A 14,264-nucleotide genomic window follows, 5' to 3' on the forward strand; every position below is an offset into this window, starting at 1 on the left:
GTACGGCCAGCTTAATTTTTTTGTCAGGGAAAAAGGAAAAAAAAAATCTGTGAAACTGTAACTTGAATGTGTATAAAGGAATTGATTTTGTGCTGCTACCAAATATTTCTTTACTGTTTTTTGTCTTTTTTATTTCTATCATTTTCAGTTCTGTTAATATTTTCGTAGTTATTTTTTATGGCTACACAAAATAGCCATGGCTACACAAAATAGATGGTAAGAGCCCAAACAGTTCCATGGGATACAGCTAAACCCTGTTCCCACCATTTGTCATTCCAAATCTCACACATCAGGTAAACAGGAAATAGGGGGAAGTGATTGAAACCATGGTGTGTGTGCTTGTGGCTGACTGATGCAATCACTTGGAGGACAGTGCTAAAAGCATCCCATTGTCAGTACTTGAGGCAGTACAAGAGATGTCTTACTTACATTCATATATACTGTTATACAACAGGAAATGTAACTGAAGTATTATTTCTGTTAATGTCTGTGTCTGTACTGAAAAGCTGGGAAACCATATAATCCCGGTCCCATGTCCTATCAATGTAAGCACCAGATTACAATTTGGAACTATTGTTTTTTTTTGTCAGATTCCATTATTTTGTCTAAATCAAACTGAAATCTCCCCCCGCCTGAGAATCAATAAATGACATCTAAGGATAAGTTCACATTGTGCACATTGTGTAATGCCCACGCTACAATGCAGTCATAATGCAATGCACAATCTGCCCATTATAACCTGCATGTCATTTTTATTTGCAGAAAGATCCCTATAGTAACATGCTTGTTAACACACAAGTAGAAAGTGCATTTGAATAATGTATGTACAGCAGTAAAGAAAATAGTAGCGGAAGGTTTCTTAATTACACATAAGCGGGGGAGGGGGGCGGTATCTTGTAATCAAATATGAATCCACAATATGAATACTGTAGTCTGTTACAACTAGGGATGAGACAAATTCGTTTTGGAAAAGGCAAAATTATCCCAGAGTGTGTAGGAGGCGCGGGCCATTAATTCCCGTAAGCCACCACCTCTCACTGATGTGCTTCACACCGCTCTCCACCTTTTCCACACTTCCGCCTTCTAAACTGGAACTTCTATTGTGAAGGCGGAAGTGTGGGTAAGATGGAGAGCAGCATGGAGCACATTGACAAGAGGCGACAGCTTAGGTGAGCTAACCCTTACTGGGCAGCCGGGGATCCCCACATGCTCTTGGGAAATGTTGCTTTTCACAAAATTGATCTCGCTTATCCCTAGTTCCAACAAAGAGATGAGAACATACCCATATAATTGTCACATGCAGCACTGCAGTGTGCGGCAACATGCATATGTGTGAGCGCATCCTAAGGGATCGTGGGTTTTATTGATCAAAAATGTGATAAGGGAAGTTGGAATAAATTTGTTTAAAATTAATAGTGTTGTACTGCACTGAATAGAACAAAAAGATGTATCAATCTCGTACCTGTTTTCATAGGGGGCTGTGCACTAATCATAAAAAGGAAATGCAACATCAAAACAATTGTAAAGCACTTTTCTCCCATAGGAGCCAAAGCGCATAAGCTTCTCTCAGATCAGTACATAGTAATGTGTTACAGGGAAAAAGTTATGTGATCATAAATGCCAGACTAAACAGGTGGCTTTTCAGTTTTTATGTACACGTAACATGTTCAGGGTTGGAGCTGTCTTGATTAAGTGTGGCAGGGCATTCAAAAGGGTAGGGGCAGCATGACAGAAAGCTCTGGCTCCAAATGCAGTGTAAGACAAAAAAATAATACTAACGTTGACATGGCCCACCAAGAAAGACATAGCTTACTTGGGACTTGTGGATTTGTCTGAGACTGGTGAGTCACATTTCTCAGCTCAAATAAAAAAAACCTTAATTAATAATTTACAGCTGTCCAGCCATCGAAACATTGCTGGTGCACATCCACTTCCTGAGCAATGTCTCATCTCAGGACTGTAACTGAGAACCAACTGGGAAGCTAACTTGAGGTGCATTGGCACACATTCCCTGAGGGTATAAAGGGGCACTGCACCTGCCCACGCTATGTCTGGCTCCATCTTATGCAGGAAACAAGATCCTGCAGTATGCAGAGGTGCAAAGTCTCTTTGGTTCAATACGTTCATCAGCAGGTGTTCCGACAGGAAAAGCTAATCCTGTATATTAAACCCCGGCTGGCATCATAAGGGAGTCAGTAGCAGCAATTCATAGGAGAGAATTAAAGCAGGAACAGTTGCATGAAGAATGGACCTGATAAAAATCAACACGTGTACGCATCACTGTACATTGATATAATTAAACCCTGGTTTCCCTATCCTCTGCCAAAAGTGTTTGTAATGATAATGGTTATGTCCTGAAATAAACCATGTCATGGAAGTGCCACACCTAATAAAATGTTTTCTCACTGTTCTCTTTTTCAGAAACTCAAATCACATCTACCAAGACTTCGAGAGACGAGAGATACGAGCGTGAAATGCATATGTCCTCCTGGTAAGAGCCAGTCTGTCTGACGCATTAAAGTTACTGCTTGCCTTATTGTAGTATATGTAATGAAGATTAAGCTAGGCACAGATGGACGATGATAGTACTCAATCCAGTAAATGCAAGCCATGAACATATTGTAGAATCGTTTGCAGTAATTGGGTGCTGTAACGGCTTGTTAAAGGGCAAGCATTATCCTGCTCTTCGGACAGTCCTAAGTGCTCATTATTGCATAATGAGATTTTGTAGGAAGGGACATTTCACCACATGGTCAGTGATCCATTTACTGACTGGTATTAGGTCACAGCAGTGCATGGTTATAGTGAGGTCAGGGATATCTCTTCTGTCTGTCATTCCTAGTAAGAGACCTGTCTGTCTGTGACCTCCTCGACTTATTAAAATGTCATAGACTAAAAACAGTCAAAGCAAGCATTAAAACATGTATGTAATAACACAGTGCAAGAGCAATGGTGTGCTGTAATCTATAGCAACTGGTCAGTTCTTGTTAAACTCCTGATTCCTACCTTAGTTTATAAATCAGTGCTATCTGAGCAGCAAAGGGTGCAATCAAAAAATAATATCAACATTGCTTTCACTTTAACCTTTATCATCAAATCATGTTGTTCAGTTAAAAAAAAAGAAAGAAATCTTTGGATATTATTTTTCAGATCATTTAAAAGAAAATGTGCATTTAAAAATATGTTGCAGTAACGCTTTGTTTTTGCCATGCATCATTATATCATGTTCTTCGTTAACAAAGAAAATAAAGAAATCTTTGAATATTATTTTGAATATCATAGAACTGCAGCTATAAAAAATGTTCCCTTTAAATTATATTGGAGAAACACAACACTTTTGCCATATAAAAATAGAGACTTTGAGCTGAAGCTGTCAGTGGTGACTGAATCTGCACCACACGGAACCTGCTGCTCCCTTATGCTGCCCCTCCTATAATCCTGATTCACTGTTCCCAGCAGTGACATTATGGAGGGGGCGGGGCCAGCTGTGATCCCTGATTCACCTCAAGGGTTAGCCAGCCAATTGAAGAGCTCCTCCACAGCCACAGGCTCCAGTGTGCATGGCTCGACCACCTGGTGACAGAGGGGAAATTAACCCAGCATTCGCAAGCCAACTAAAATAAAAGAGGGATAAAAGAAATGAAGGGTGGGGCAGGAAATTTGGATGCCCGCTAGCGACAGAAATTTGGGCTCCACCATAGGGGCCCATTGTAATTTTCAGCCCTGGGTGCCCATAATTTCCCCTCCTTGACGATAATTAAAACAAGCCCCTTTGTCGGCGCCCCAAATTTTACATTGTTTACCCTTTTTTTTTTGCATTTTTTTATACTGGCAGCATAAACAGTTAAGGTTAGGCGAAGGGGAAGAAGGGTTAAGGTTAGACATAGGGGGGGGGGGAGGGGGGAGGGTTAAGGTTAAGCATCAGTAGTGAAAGGGTTAAGTGTGAGAATAGGCTTAGGTTTAGCTATAATGAAGTATCAGTATTTATTACCAATATTTTACTTTCGTTTTTACACTTTAATAGTAAAATATCTGTAAATGTACCAATATTCTACTATTGGGAGTACTGGCACCCTTATTTGACGTGACATACATAGAGGGGGGTGAATATAAAATGCACAACAGAATTAAACAGAAAGAAGGAGGTTGTGGAGAGGGTGCCACATCCCCATGCAGCATCATGCTAATAGGGTTTTCCTTTTTATACACTTTGATGCATGCGGTTCACATAAATGCACATTTCTTCTTATAAGTGGATGATAAGCTGAGTTCATGACACACTAATTTCTAGAAGCTCAATAGGTGTGAAAGAGCTTTTAATATTTCTATTTCTCTTACTGTAGGTAGAAAACCAGTATAGCTAATACATTCCTTTTGGTTCAAGCAAACTTTAAAGATGCAGAACCTTTACATTTTATTGAACTGTTCCTGGTTGAAGCAATGCTACAAAGCCCACAGTTTGCGTTTGTAGTTGAACTTTGACCCAGGAAAACCTCAGTGGTAATCCGGGCCATTTTCTAGTGACCTGACCTCTCTTACTTAATATTCATCAAAACCTGATGCTTCACAAAATGATGTAGAGTTAACGATACTCATGTGTTACTAGATGCATTTGTTTGATCTCTGAGTGTGATTTGTCCCTCTTACCTCCAGTGTAGTTGTCTGGGAACCTGTGTTCACATTGCACAGGCGATGTGACATGTTTAAGGTCTAACTCACTAAAAGTGAACACTTGATGTTCCTAAAGACTCTTCTAAAGAGAATATGTAAGAGCCTTCTTGCAAGTAAGGTACTGTAGGCTCTAGGCATAGTACAGGCCCACATTAGTTAACAGATTTCTAAAGGAAACTTTTAGTGAGAGGGATATGAAGGCTTGATGCAGTTTATTGCAGAATGTTTAGTTTGGGCACCCACACTCAGTTATAACCCAGCCAATGCTAATGCAAACAAACTTAAAAACTAGATTTAAATATAAAATAAAATTGTGGGATATCTAAAAAAAGGTCATTTTTAGGAGAAGGAGGACAGATACAATTGGTTTTCTCATCAGTCTATTTTTATCTCGGATGTCCTTTAAATTGGAGGTCTGACCACAGCTGTGCTTATTGAGCTGATAATCAGTAGATACCATACGCATGTGCCCACACCACCTAGCTTTAGTGGTTGGAGCTTTGACTACTCAAATGCAACAGAGGAGTCACATAAGAGGCAGTCATCAGGGAGGCTCTGTGGAATGTAGTATCTCTGCCTGTACAGTAGCATGGAGCCACTCTTGGCCGAACAGCTTCAGCTTACTGCGTAGGCATAACTGTACTCATGCAGGCGCAGTACAGCTGTGCTTGTGCAAGAAGGGTAGCACGGCCATGAGAACATATCCAATAAGCTCTTGTTGGATATGTTCAGGGGGTCCATGCATGGCACTATCCAGACGTTTCCCTCTACCTAGATGGTTTTTTTTTTCACTATTTCTCCTTGGGTACACTTTAACTATAATGGCCCATACTCACGGGCAACTTTTTGGCCTGTCGCCAGCACACATGAGCGTGTGCACGACAGGCCGGCGACAGCTCGTCGCCAGGTCCCTCCGCATACACACGGCGGAGGGACCTGGCAACTGATGCGGCGGAAGCTGTCGCTGTTGCGCCTCCCCCCGCCGGAAGCCCAATGTATTACTTATCTTGTTGCTGTTGCTAGTCCGCGTACTCACGCGGACTAGCGACAGTTGCGGCGGAGTTGCGGCGGCGACTGTCGCCAGGCGATTGAGCGGTTCAATCGCCCTGCGACATCAGCGACGAGCGACAGTTCGGGGTGCGCGCCCGTGCAACGCCGCATACTCACAGGAGACCTGTCGCTGCAACACGTGCGGCGACATTTGTAGCCCGTGAGTATGGGCCATTAGATCTTGCCTGGCTGTCAGACGTTTGACCTGTGGTTGTATTGTGGTTTTCAAGACACAGCATGTGGTATACTGCTGTGTGTGTGTTTGATGAATTGCAAATGCACTACAACCATAAATACAACATGACAGTAAACACAATGCAGTTTTAAACCCCCTTTTCCTGTGGTTCATATATGTAGGTATACTCTTTACTGTTCACTGTTTATGACACGTTACTTAGCGAAACATATGATATGACATGCCCCATCACTCTTGAAGCACAGACCTGGGAGGAAAAAGTTGTCAGTTGCTGGCCTGTGGGGGTTAATTGTTTGGCTTCAACAGGTTTGAATGACACCCTGGCAATAAGCATGTAGCTAGTGGAGTCATAGTGGAGTTGCAGTGCCTGCTTTGCATATTGCTCCTCGCTCAGTGGTTCAGAAACAATTGGAAGCAGACAATCAGCACATCAGCCACGCAAGGTACATTTTTTTAAAGGCAATTGGCCACCATATTACTCTTACTTAATATTTCCTTTCAGAACCAAGAACAACACACATTTTTTGTTTGTTTGTTTTTTTAATTGAAGCAATGCAACTTCTGGAAACAACAGGGAAGAAGTTATTAAGTTAACTGCAGTCTGAATATAAACTCTGATTGGTTTCTATAACTTATTGCACCTTGCACTTAAACTGTGGGTGGTCTTTTTATAGAATGTTCATAATACATACTGTGTGATATATGTTCTTGTTCATGTTCACATGCTTTGCATTGTGCAGCTCAGAGCTTTCTTTGTTGTGTCTCGTTTTTGACATTTTGCCTTTAAAACAAGAAATTGTAAAGAGAAATCATGCTGGTAGTAGTAGCATTAAAATATTGTATGCTGCATATTGGCAGTAAACACTGAGGTAAAATACCCATAAGCATGTCAGGATAGTCACCCAGTCTAATAATTATAAGCTTGTTTGGTTTAAAACCATTGTTTGCATGATGGTGGGGGTGTTAGATGACCAATAATGTAAGCTTTGCCTGGTCACTGCTGTACACCTCTGAGGTAAGCGGCGTTAGCAGAGTCTAGTGCTTGCCCTCTGCTCCTTCACTCCACTCCTTTCCATACAGGGACATAGCAATATGGTATGCAGAGGCTGCAACCACACCTAGGACCCAGGACCTGAGGGGCCCACATAAGGCCAGGTGATGCATTCACTCACTACTGGTGGCTCAGTGGTAATGATCAATTCACTATGACATGTTTGGTGAAAAAAATAAAGGGTTAGTAAAATCCACCTTCAGTGCAGTTTTTAGACTTTTTTTTCGAAATTCACAAAGATTTTCACGCAAGCAGATATACAGGTTGATTAAGCAGTGCAGCTTAATGACAGAAGAGCGAGTTCAGCGCACGCTATGCTGCGATAGTGCAGCTAGTCACTTGACAAGCAGCCTATTGGGCCAATCAAAGTGCGGGGATCTCGTCGATTAAAGCCACTGGACCTGCCAGGGCTCATGGTGGATTTAGTGGAGTGGCCGGTACTTACAAGGAGCGTGCATAAGTTATCAGTGCACGCTAGCTGCACTACCGCAGCATAGCGTGCGCTGAGCTCGCTCTCCAAAGCAGCGCAGCTTGATAAATCAACCCCATAGTCTGATAATTTACCAAAAGACTGCATTATAATTCACTAAGATTTTTACCTCATGTGGTATTTCATTCCATATTTTAAGGATTCGTGATAGTTCATTTGGTATTTGATGGATTATTATAGCAGTGCATGGAAAATGGATGCAATATGTGATATAGACAACATTTTTTTTATTATACTGACAAGTAAAGTGTAAGTACAAGGTGCATAAATTGAACATAACGTTTCTATCAGCTCAAAACCATTAGTATTTTATTAACCAATTTTAATTACTACATATTAATATAGTGTAATTAGGGAAATTAGTTTCCCTTATTAACGTTCTTATCTTCCTGAATAGTTTCATTAGTTTTCCACTTTTCTCACTTCTGTTTATTCCCTTCTAAAACTTTCTGAATGACTGTTTGTTAGTCACCAGAGATAAAAAAAAAAAAAAGTACAGCACAGTCCACAGTATCCGGCACCGGTGGGGATCGCCTGATGCCAGATACATGCACTTGCTGAATGCTTGAGCAATTGCCTGAAAAATCACAGACCTTCCCCTGCACATACTTACTGAGCCTCCAGCGATGTCTGGCAGTCCCCCCATACCTCCTTACGGGCTCCTAAAGGCTTTCTGGCGTACTCTGTGCCCACAAGTCGGCGTGTCACATGACCCACATCAGGTCAGGTGACACGCAGCTTCCAGGCACTGTGTCGGAAAGCTGCTAGGAGCCCATGAGGAGGTATGGGGAGGCTGCCAGGCCTTATGCTGCCCCTAGTATTTAAAATGCCCCTAAAAGTCCCAAAATAATAGTCCCTGTTATCCTTCAGGCATGCCGGGTAGTTGAGGCTTCCAGTTGCCTAAATTCAGGATATTGGGGACTCTGCTGTATTTACCTCACTAATCGGTAATTTCAGTTTTCCATGTAGTAACAGCTTTAGTGAATTGACTTTTGGTAAAATCAGTTGTTTTCTGCTTATCCGCATGCAGTAATGCTTTGGGTATTGAAGCCTATATGTGCATTGTATAGTAGTAATCAGGTAATCATTAACAATCCATTCATTTCCCTCTGCCTGCTTACACCTTTCTTACACAATTGCTATCTTTAGAGAGCCAGCTTTGATGGACCGTATCAGGCAATTATTATACACACGGTGCAGTTTAAAATATGCACTTATGTAGCTACACCACTGGCTCCATATATACGACTATGAATGCTTGGCCTTATTAAGCATCAGTTTTCAAGTGTTGTTCAGCCAGTAGAAGCCCAAGAGGTCGACACGGTAACGCAGGCGCAGTTGTTTTTCAGACTTTAAAGTCTGAAATTCCAGAAGTGAACCGGAGGCGGGGCCGGAGCATCGGTGAGTGGCTGCACGGGCACAGGATGTCTGTGGGGGACCATTAGAAGCCCTGGGTAACTTCAACTCATTTTCCCCTGACCCCTCTACAGTATCCCTTTAAATAAATGTGAAGCTGCCCCCCCCCCCCCCAAAAAAAGTGAGTTTGCCACACACCTATGGAGAGGGAAGGCTCTGGATCCCATAGAGCCTTTAGGAGCCTTCCTAGTCTTCGCTCAGTCCACTCATTCCACCACTGTTCTCTGTTGAAGTTAGGCACATTTGGGTTTCTTTGGTAATCTTTGGCAGTATTCACTTCCTCAACTATTTTCGAAGGCAGAGCATCCTACTGGGCATGGGCGAGCCCTGACTTGCATATGCTCATTACGGACCTGTACTTCTTCATAAGTACTCAGGGATGCTTCTGAAGATTGCAGAGAAGTCAGGAGAATGTATTTGACCATGCTGGTCGAAGAACTTCACCGAGGCCTGATGCTGGAACTACGGGACGGAGAGAGGACCTGGAAGGCTTTATGGGATGCAAAGCAGAAGTTATTCAGGTTGGAATACTCACAAACACCTTCTGTTTTAAGAAGGCAAACTCCTGTTTGCATTGCATTTTAGTAAGGAGGCTTTTTGGTCTCTTACAGCCCTTTTCACACTCCTGGTAGTGCTGGTTCACCATGAGCTTGCTGGGCAATCTGTGACTCTGGGATCCAAAACCTTTCCTCTCCATAGGGGAGTATCAAACTATCTTGTTTGGGTACACTTCACATTTACTTTGCCAGCTGTCCTTCCTTGGACTGTTTTTGATAGGTACTAACCTGCGTATACATCCCAGAAGACCTGCTTTTTCAAGATCCTGTTGTTTTACATTTACAGCCATTACAAACTGCCCCTTTCTCTTTCAGACCCTTATATTTGCCTGTTTAGCATCGGCTGTTGACCTGCTGCCTAATATAACCCACCCCTTGACAGGTGCCATTGTAACAATATAACCAATGTTACTCACGTCACCTGTCAGTGGGTTTAATGTTGTGGCTGATCGGCGTATACCGCTCTGAAATATATTTAGGCACTTGTGTCAGACTGTCAGTGCTCTGAAAGCTCCAGCTGTCTTTGATGCTCTGGTTTACTTAGCACTGGATACTTCTCTTGTTGCTTTCACAGTTATAGAAGCATTGAATTTTCTAAAGAGGAACACCTGAGAAAATATTGACTATTCTTTTCAAATAGCCACTCCAGCAGCGCAATACTTATCTTATTGGTTAGTAATAACATCATCCTCCACCCTCTTCCTGATATCAATGCTCACTGAGATTGATATGCGGCCTGCATATTTCTTGAAATGACAGTGGTTACATTTTAGTAAAATGCTTTCTGTGCGTGGAGAGAATACAAAGACTGCCATATCCTCGCTCCATTTGATTTGCTTGCTTTGGTATAGTTAATGACACAAAGGTGTGTTTAAATAAAATGTCTGTTTTTCCAGGAATTTTTCCATGAGTATTTATATACTGTATGGGTTTTTCTTTGTAGCTGAGCTACAGTACGCATCTCTAAAACACTACAGAGGTTCCTGGCACTGTTTAAATAAAAGAAGTAAATTAATTAATAGGATATTGTGTGGTTATTTCTGGAGTTATTAAAATAAATGTTTCAAGTTATTTGCATAACTTTGTTTTTCTTGTTGTTTTTTGTTTAATATATGGATTTAAGAAGGTATTATAATAATCTGGCTTCAATTGCACATTTTTATTTTGTTTTCTTATGCTTACATTTTGAAAATCAGTGTGTTTTGTAAAATTTAAAGGGAACCTGAAGTGAGAGACATATGGAGGCCGCCATATTTATTTCCCATTAAACAGTACCAATTGTCTGTCAGCTCTGCAGTCGTGTCTGAATCACACACCAGAAACAAGCATGCAGCTATTGGGGCCAGATTAGGGTCAGAAATATCTGATCTGCATGCTTGTTCAGGGCTTACAGTATTAGAGGCAGGTGATCAGCAGAACAGCCAGGCAATTAGCATTGCTTGAAAACGAATTAAGATGGCAGCCTCCATATTCCAATCACTTCAGGTTCCCATTACGTTACATGTGTATGCATATTTAGAAGAAGTAGATACCTCCAAGAATAAAATGCACTATGTATTACTTTTCTCCTATGTAGGTAGAGGACAGAGGCGCCAACAGGATAAAATTAGCTAAAACTTTTAAAAATTCTTGGCAGGCAATGATGGACTTACTTCCAAAAAGCAGACACAAAAACTTTCAATATCAAAAAGACATAAGTTTATTGTATACTCCTAAAAAAGCTGCAACGCGTTTCACAGGTATAACCCGCTTCATCAGGCAATAGGCAGGGGTATAAACAGTAATTCGTCAGTGATGTATATAGCGCCTCTGTGCTGTCTCTCACAAGTAAAAAACTGACAGGAGTAACAGGTTTTGGACAAGTCCATCTTTTCATGGGGGAGTCTCAGTATTCCATTTATTCTTTACAAAAGTACTACTTGGAAAGGATCTATACAAAGATGTCAGCCAACCTCCCTGCAAGTTTGCACATTGGACTGAGAGACTACCATTCAGAGAGTTGTTTTGAAAACTTAGATTCCCCCATGAGGAGATGGACTACTCCAAAACCTGTCATATTTTATAACCTACTGTAAGACACAGGAAAAATGAAACTTATAGTGCATTTATGTACATTTTCTACGTATGCATACACATGTATTTTAAAATTTACAGTCTGTGTAATTCTGATTGCATGCAGTAGTTTCCGAGTCACACACTCACAATAAGCATATAGTCAAAGTCAGAGTGATGTCAGAACACCTGATCTGTAGGCTGGGGGTAGAACAGCGCTATACACACAAGACCCTGAGGAACACTGAATAGGGACTGTCTACAAATCCTTGTCTACAAAACTTTGTATGATTCGTTATCAGTGGCTGAGGAGATGCAGTCATTAGAACAATTGTGCAGAGAGCAGAAAGCTTTTTACTCTCCATGATCTTAGTTGTCTGTCTCTCAGGACAGGGAAAAGAAGCTTCTCTCCCACGCGGCCCTCTGCAGATTCTGAGCCCCCCTGCAGCTGCATTCCTTGCAGGATCTATTGTTATGCCCCTGTGCACAAAGTACCCAGATAGTTCATGGTGACCCAGAACTACTAGGAAACTATGAGGGACTTAAAAATACCAAAAAGCCCTCTTACTAAATGACATGAGTCAGTATTTGACATGCTTGCTGAAAAAGTGTTTGACTGCTCCGGAACTAGTATGCAGCTTGTGAGTAACATGACAGTCTCCATTAGTAGGATGTTTCCTTTTGTGACGTATGTAGATGTAATACAAGCGCAGTGTATTGATATAATCAATCAGCAGCCAGAGGTTTTCCAATCCACCACGTATCATGTCTGCAGGCATCACATTGTGCGGGAGTGCAATAGAGAGCGCTGAGGATTATTGATTATCTTTTTGTGAAGTGACAATATTGCATGCAGAGAGTGCTCACTACACTAGACATTATCTGTGACTGGCAACTCTGGATGAAAAATGCTGCCTAGCAAGAACATGTTAATTTTACTCCTCACTCTCCTCAAAATGCTACTGGAGACAGTCACTAACATGACTAAGCCAGTAGCCTCAAGCAAGTGTAACGCATTAGCCTTGCTGCAGGACTTACTACACACATACTTTTATTATATACTGACAGCTGATGAGATTGAATTGCTATGGTGGTCTCAGCTGTAGGAACAGTGTGATAAGATAGCTTCCATACAGTTGAATAGGAGGGAATGATTCTGCTGGGAAGTAGAACAGTGAACAGCGCTCTCTTGGGATGATTGCCATTCCCCACGTGGCTAAAAGAAGACTTTGTGGCGTCACTGAGCTTTGTCTTGTATAATGACATTGCTTGGATTGCGGACGTGCCAAGTGTCTCTACATTTCAGGAACGGCCTTAGCTCTGAGGTTTCTAAGGTTTAGCCAGGAATGTTTTGTCCCTAAAAATGTCTTCAGTCTTCCATTTTGACCTGACCGCAAAAAGGATGCTTTATTTGTTTATTACAGTTAGTTACAATCAAACATTCATCTTTCTTCATGCTCATTATTATTAAAATTTAATAAAAGTCTATTTTAATTTAATAAAAACAGTTTTGGGACAAATATATCCTGCAGATTGTATTAATTTATGTTTTAGATGACGTCAGCTCTTAGTACAGAATTCTACTGAAATTCACTAAGCATCCTTTTTGGAAACTTATTCAAAATGTTGGTAGCTGGATAATAGAGGAAAACTATTTGATTAATGACACAACATAAACTGTAGGATCATGGTTGCCAGGAGGGGCAATGGTGGGGGTCATGACTGAACAGTCTCAGGCAGTAGGTGTAAGGGGGAGAACAATACACTTGGGGGATGCCGGTGTTTGAAGGCCCCCTAAAGTCCTCCTTGTCCCTCATCATCATCATGCACTCCACCGTTCCTCTGTGGTCCCCTTCAGGGGCGTAACTTGAAATCACCTGGCCTCCCTGCAAAACTTTGGATGGGACCCCCTTCTGCCAACCCCCTCCCCCCCATACATATAAAAACAGACAGCAGTGAAGAACCACATGCATTTTCTTTATCAATTACATTAACTTCTGTGATAAAACGTGCATGTTTTCACACATACAGACACACATGGTGTGCAGAAAATGCATACAGAAAACCGACAGACGAGTATGCTTCCAGCCGGAGCTTATTACACTCACTCTGTCCATCTCTGATGGAGCAGAACTGGCTCTGCAGATACCTCCAGCATCACTACTGTATACAGCACTTGGGGAAGGATAGAGAGGTTGGGGGCAGAGCGCTGTACAGGAGGGTCTGCTGCATGCTGAATAGAGACTGTCTACAAATTTGTCTGCAAAACTTTTTATGATTCATTATCAGTGGCTGAGCAGATGCAGTCATTAGAACAATTGTGCAGAGAATAGAAAGGTTTTTTTTTCCTCTGTGCCCGTAGTTGTCTGTCTCTGAGGACAGGGCCCCCTGTGGATTCTGGGCCCCCCTGCGACTGCATCCCTTGTAGGGTCTATTGTTACACACCTGGTCCCCCTCTGTAACGAGTCATATGTGTGGTGCGTCTCCTCTATCGTGCTTCTGAGCTGGCTTCTGGCTGAGAGCATTCTGTGCATGCATGGTAGCAATTTGTGCTTACTGCGCAAGCGCAGAGCGCTTCTGGCTATGACTAGGTTTCCTTTAAAGATCCAGCATTCTGAAACTTAAACAAGCTTGGTGAACACCTGTAGACATGCTGAATTCTAGACCAAGGGCACAAATGGCCGCCTCCACCAAGTTTAGTCTAGCATGTGTACCTACCTTAAGGTGTATTGTTTAGAACACATCAATTAACCCCTATGTTTTGGGTTGTAAAACAAAAAA

General features: G+C 41.9%; 1 protein-coding gene across 6 annotated transcripts in view; it reads left to right on the plus strand.

The window, feature by feature from the left end:
- LOC137536104 (collagen alpha-1(XIII) chain-like) overlaps positions 1-14,264 on the plus strand; it is a 523,068-nt gene that overhangs the window by 419,374 nt on the left and 89,430 nt on the right. For all 6 annotated transcript variants that reach the window (XR_011024519.1, XM_068258151.1, XM_068258150.1 and 3 more), the window contains one exon: positions 2,422-2,491. Coding sequence is in view for 5 of the 6 variants with exons in the window: in XM_068258151.1 (XP_068114252.1) it covers positions 2,422-2,491 (70 nt within the window). In the remaining variant the exon portion in view is untranslated. The remainder of the gene's footprint in view (positions 1-2,421; positions 2,492-14,264) is intronic.

This window comes from Hyperolius riggenbachi, chromosome 10 (genome assembly GCF_040937935.1).
Source record: "Hyperolius riggenbachi isolate aHypRig1 chromosome 10, aHypRig1.pri, whole genome shotgun sequence".
Classification (NCBI taxonomy): domain Eukaryota; kingdom Metazoa; phylum Chordata; class Amphibia; order Anura; family Hyperoliidae; genus Hyperolius; species Hyperolius riggenbachi.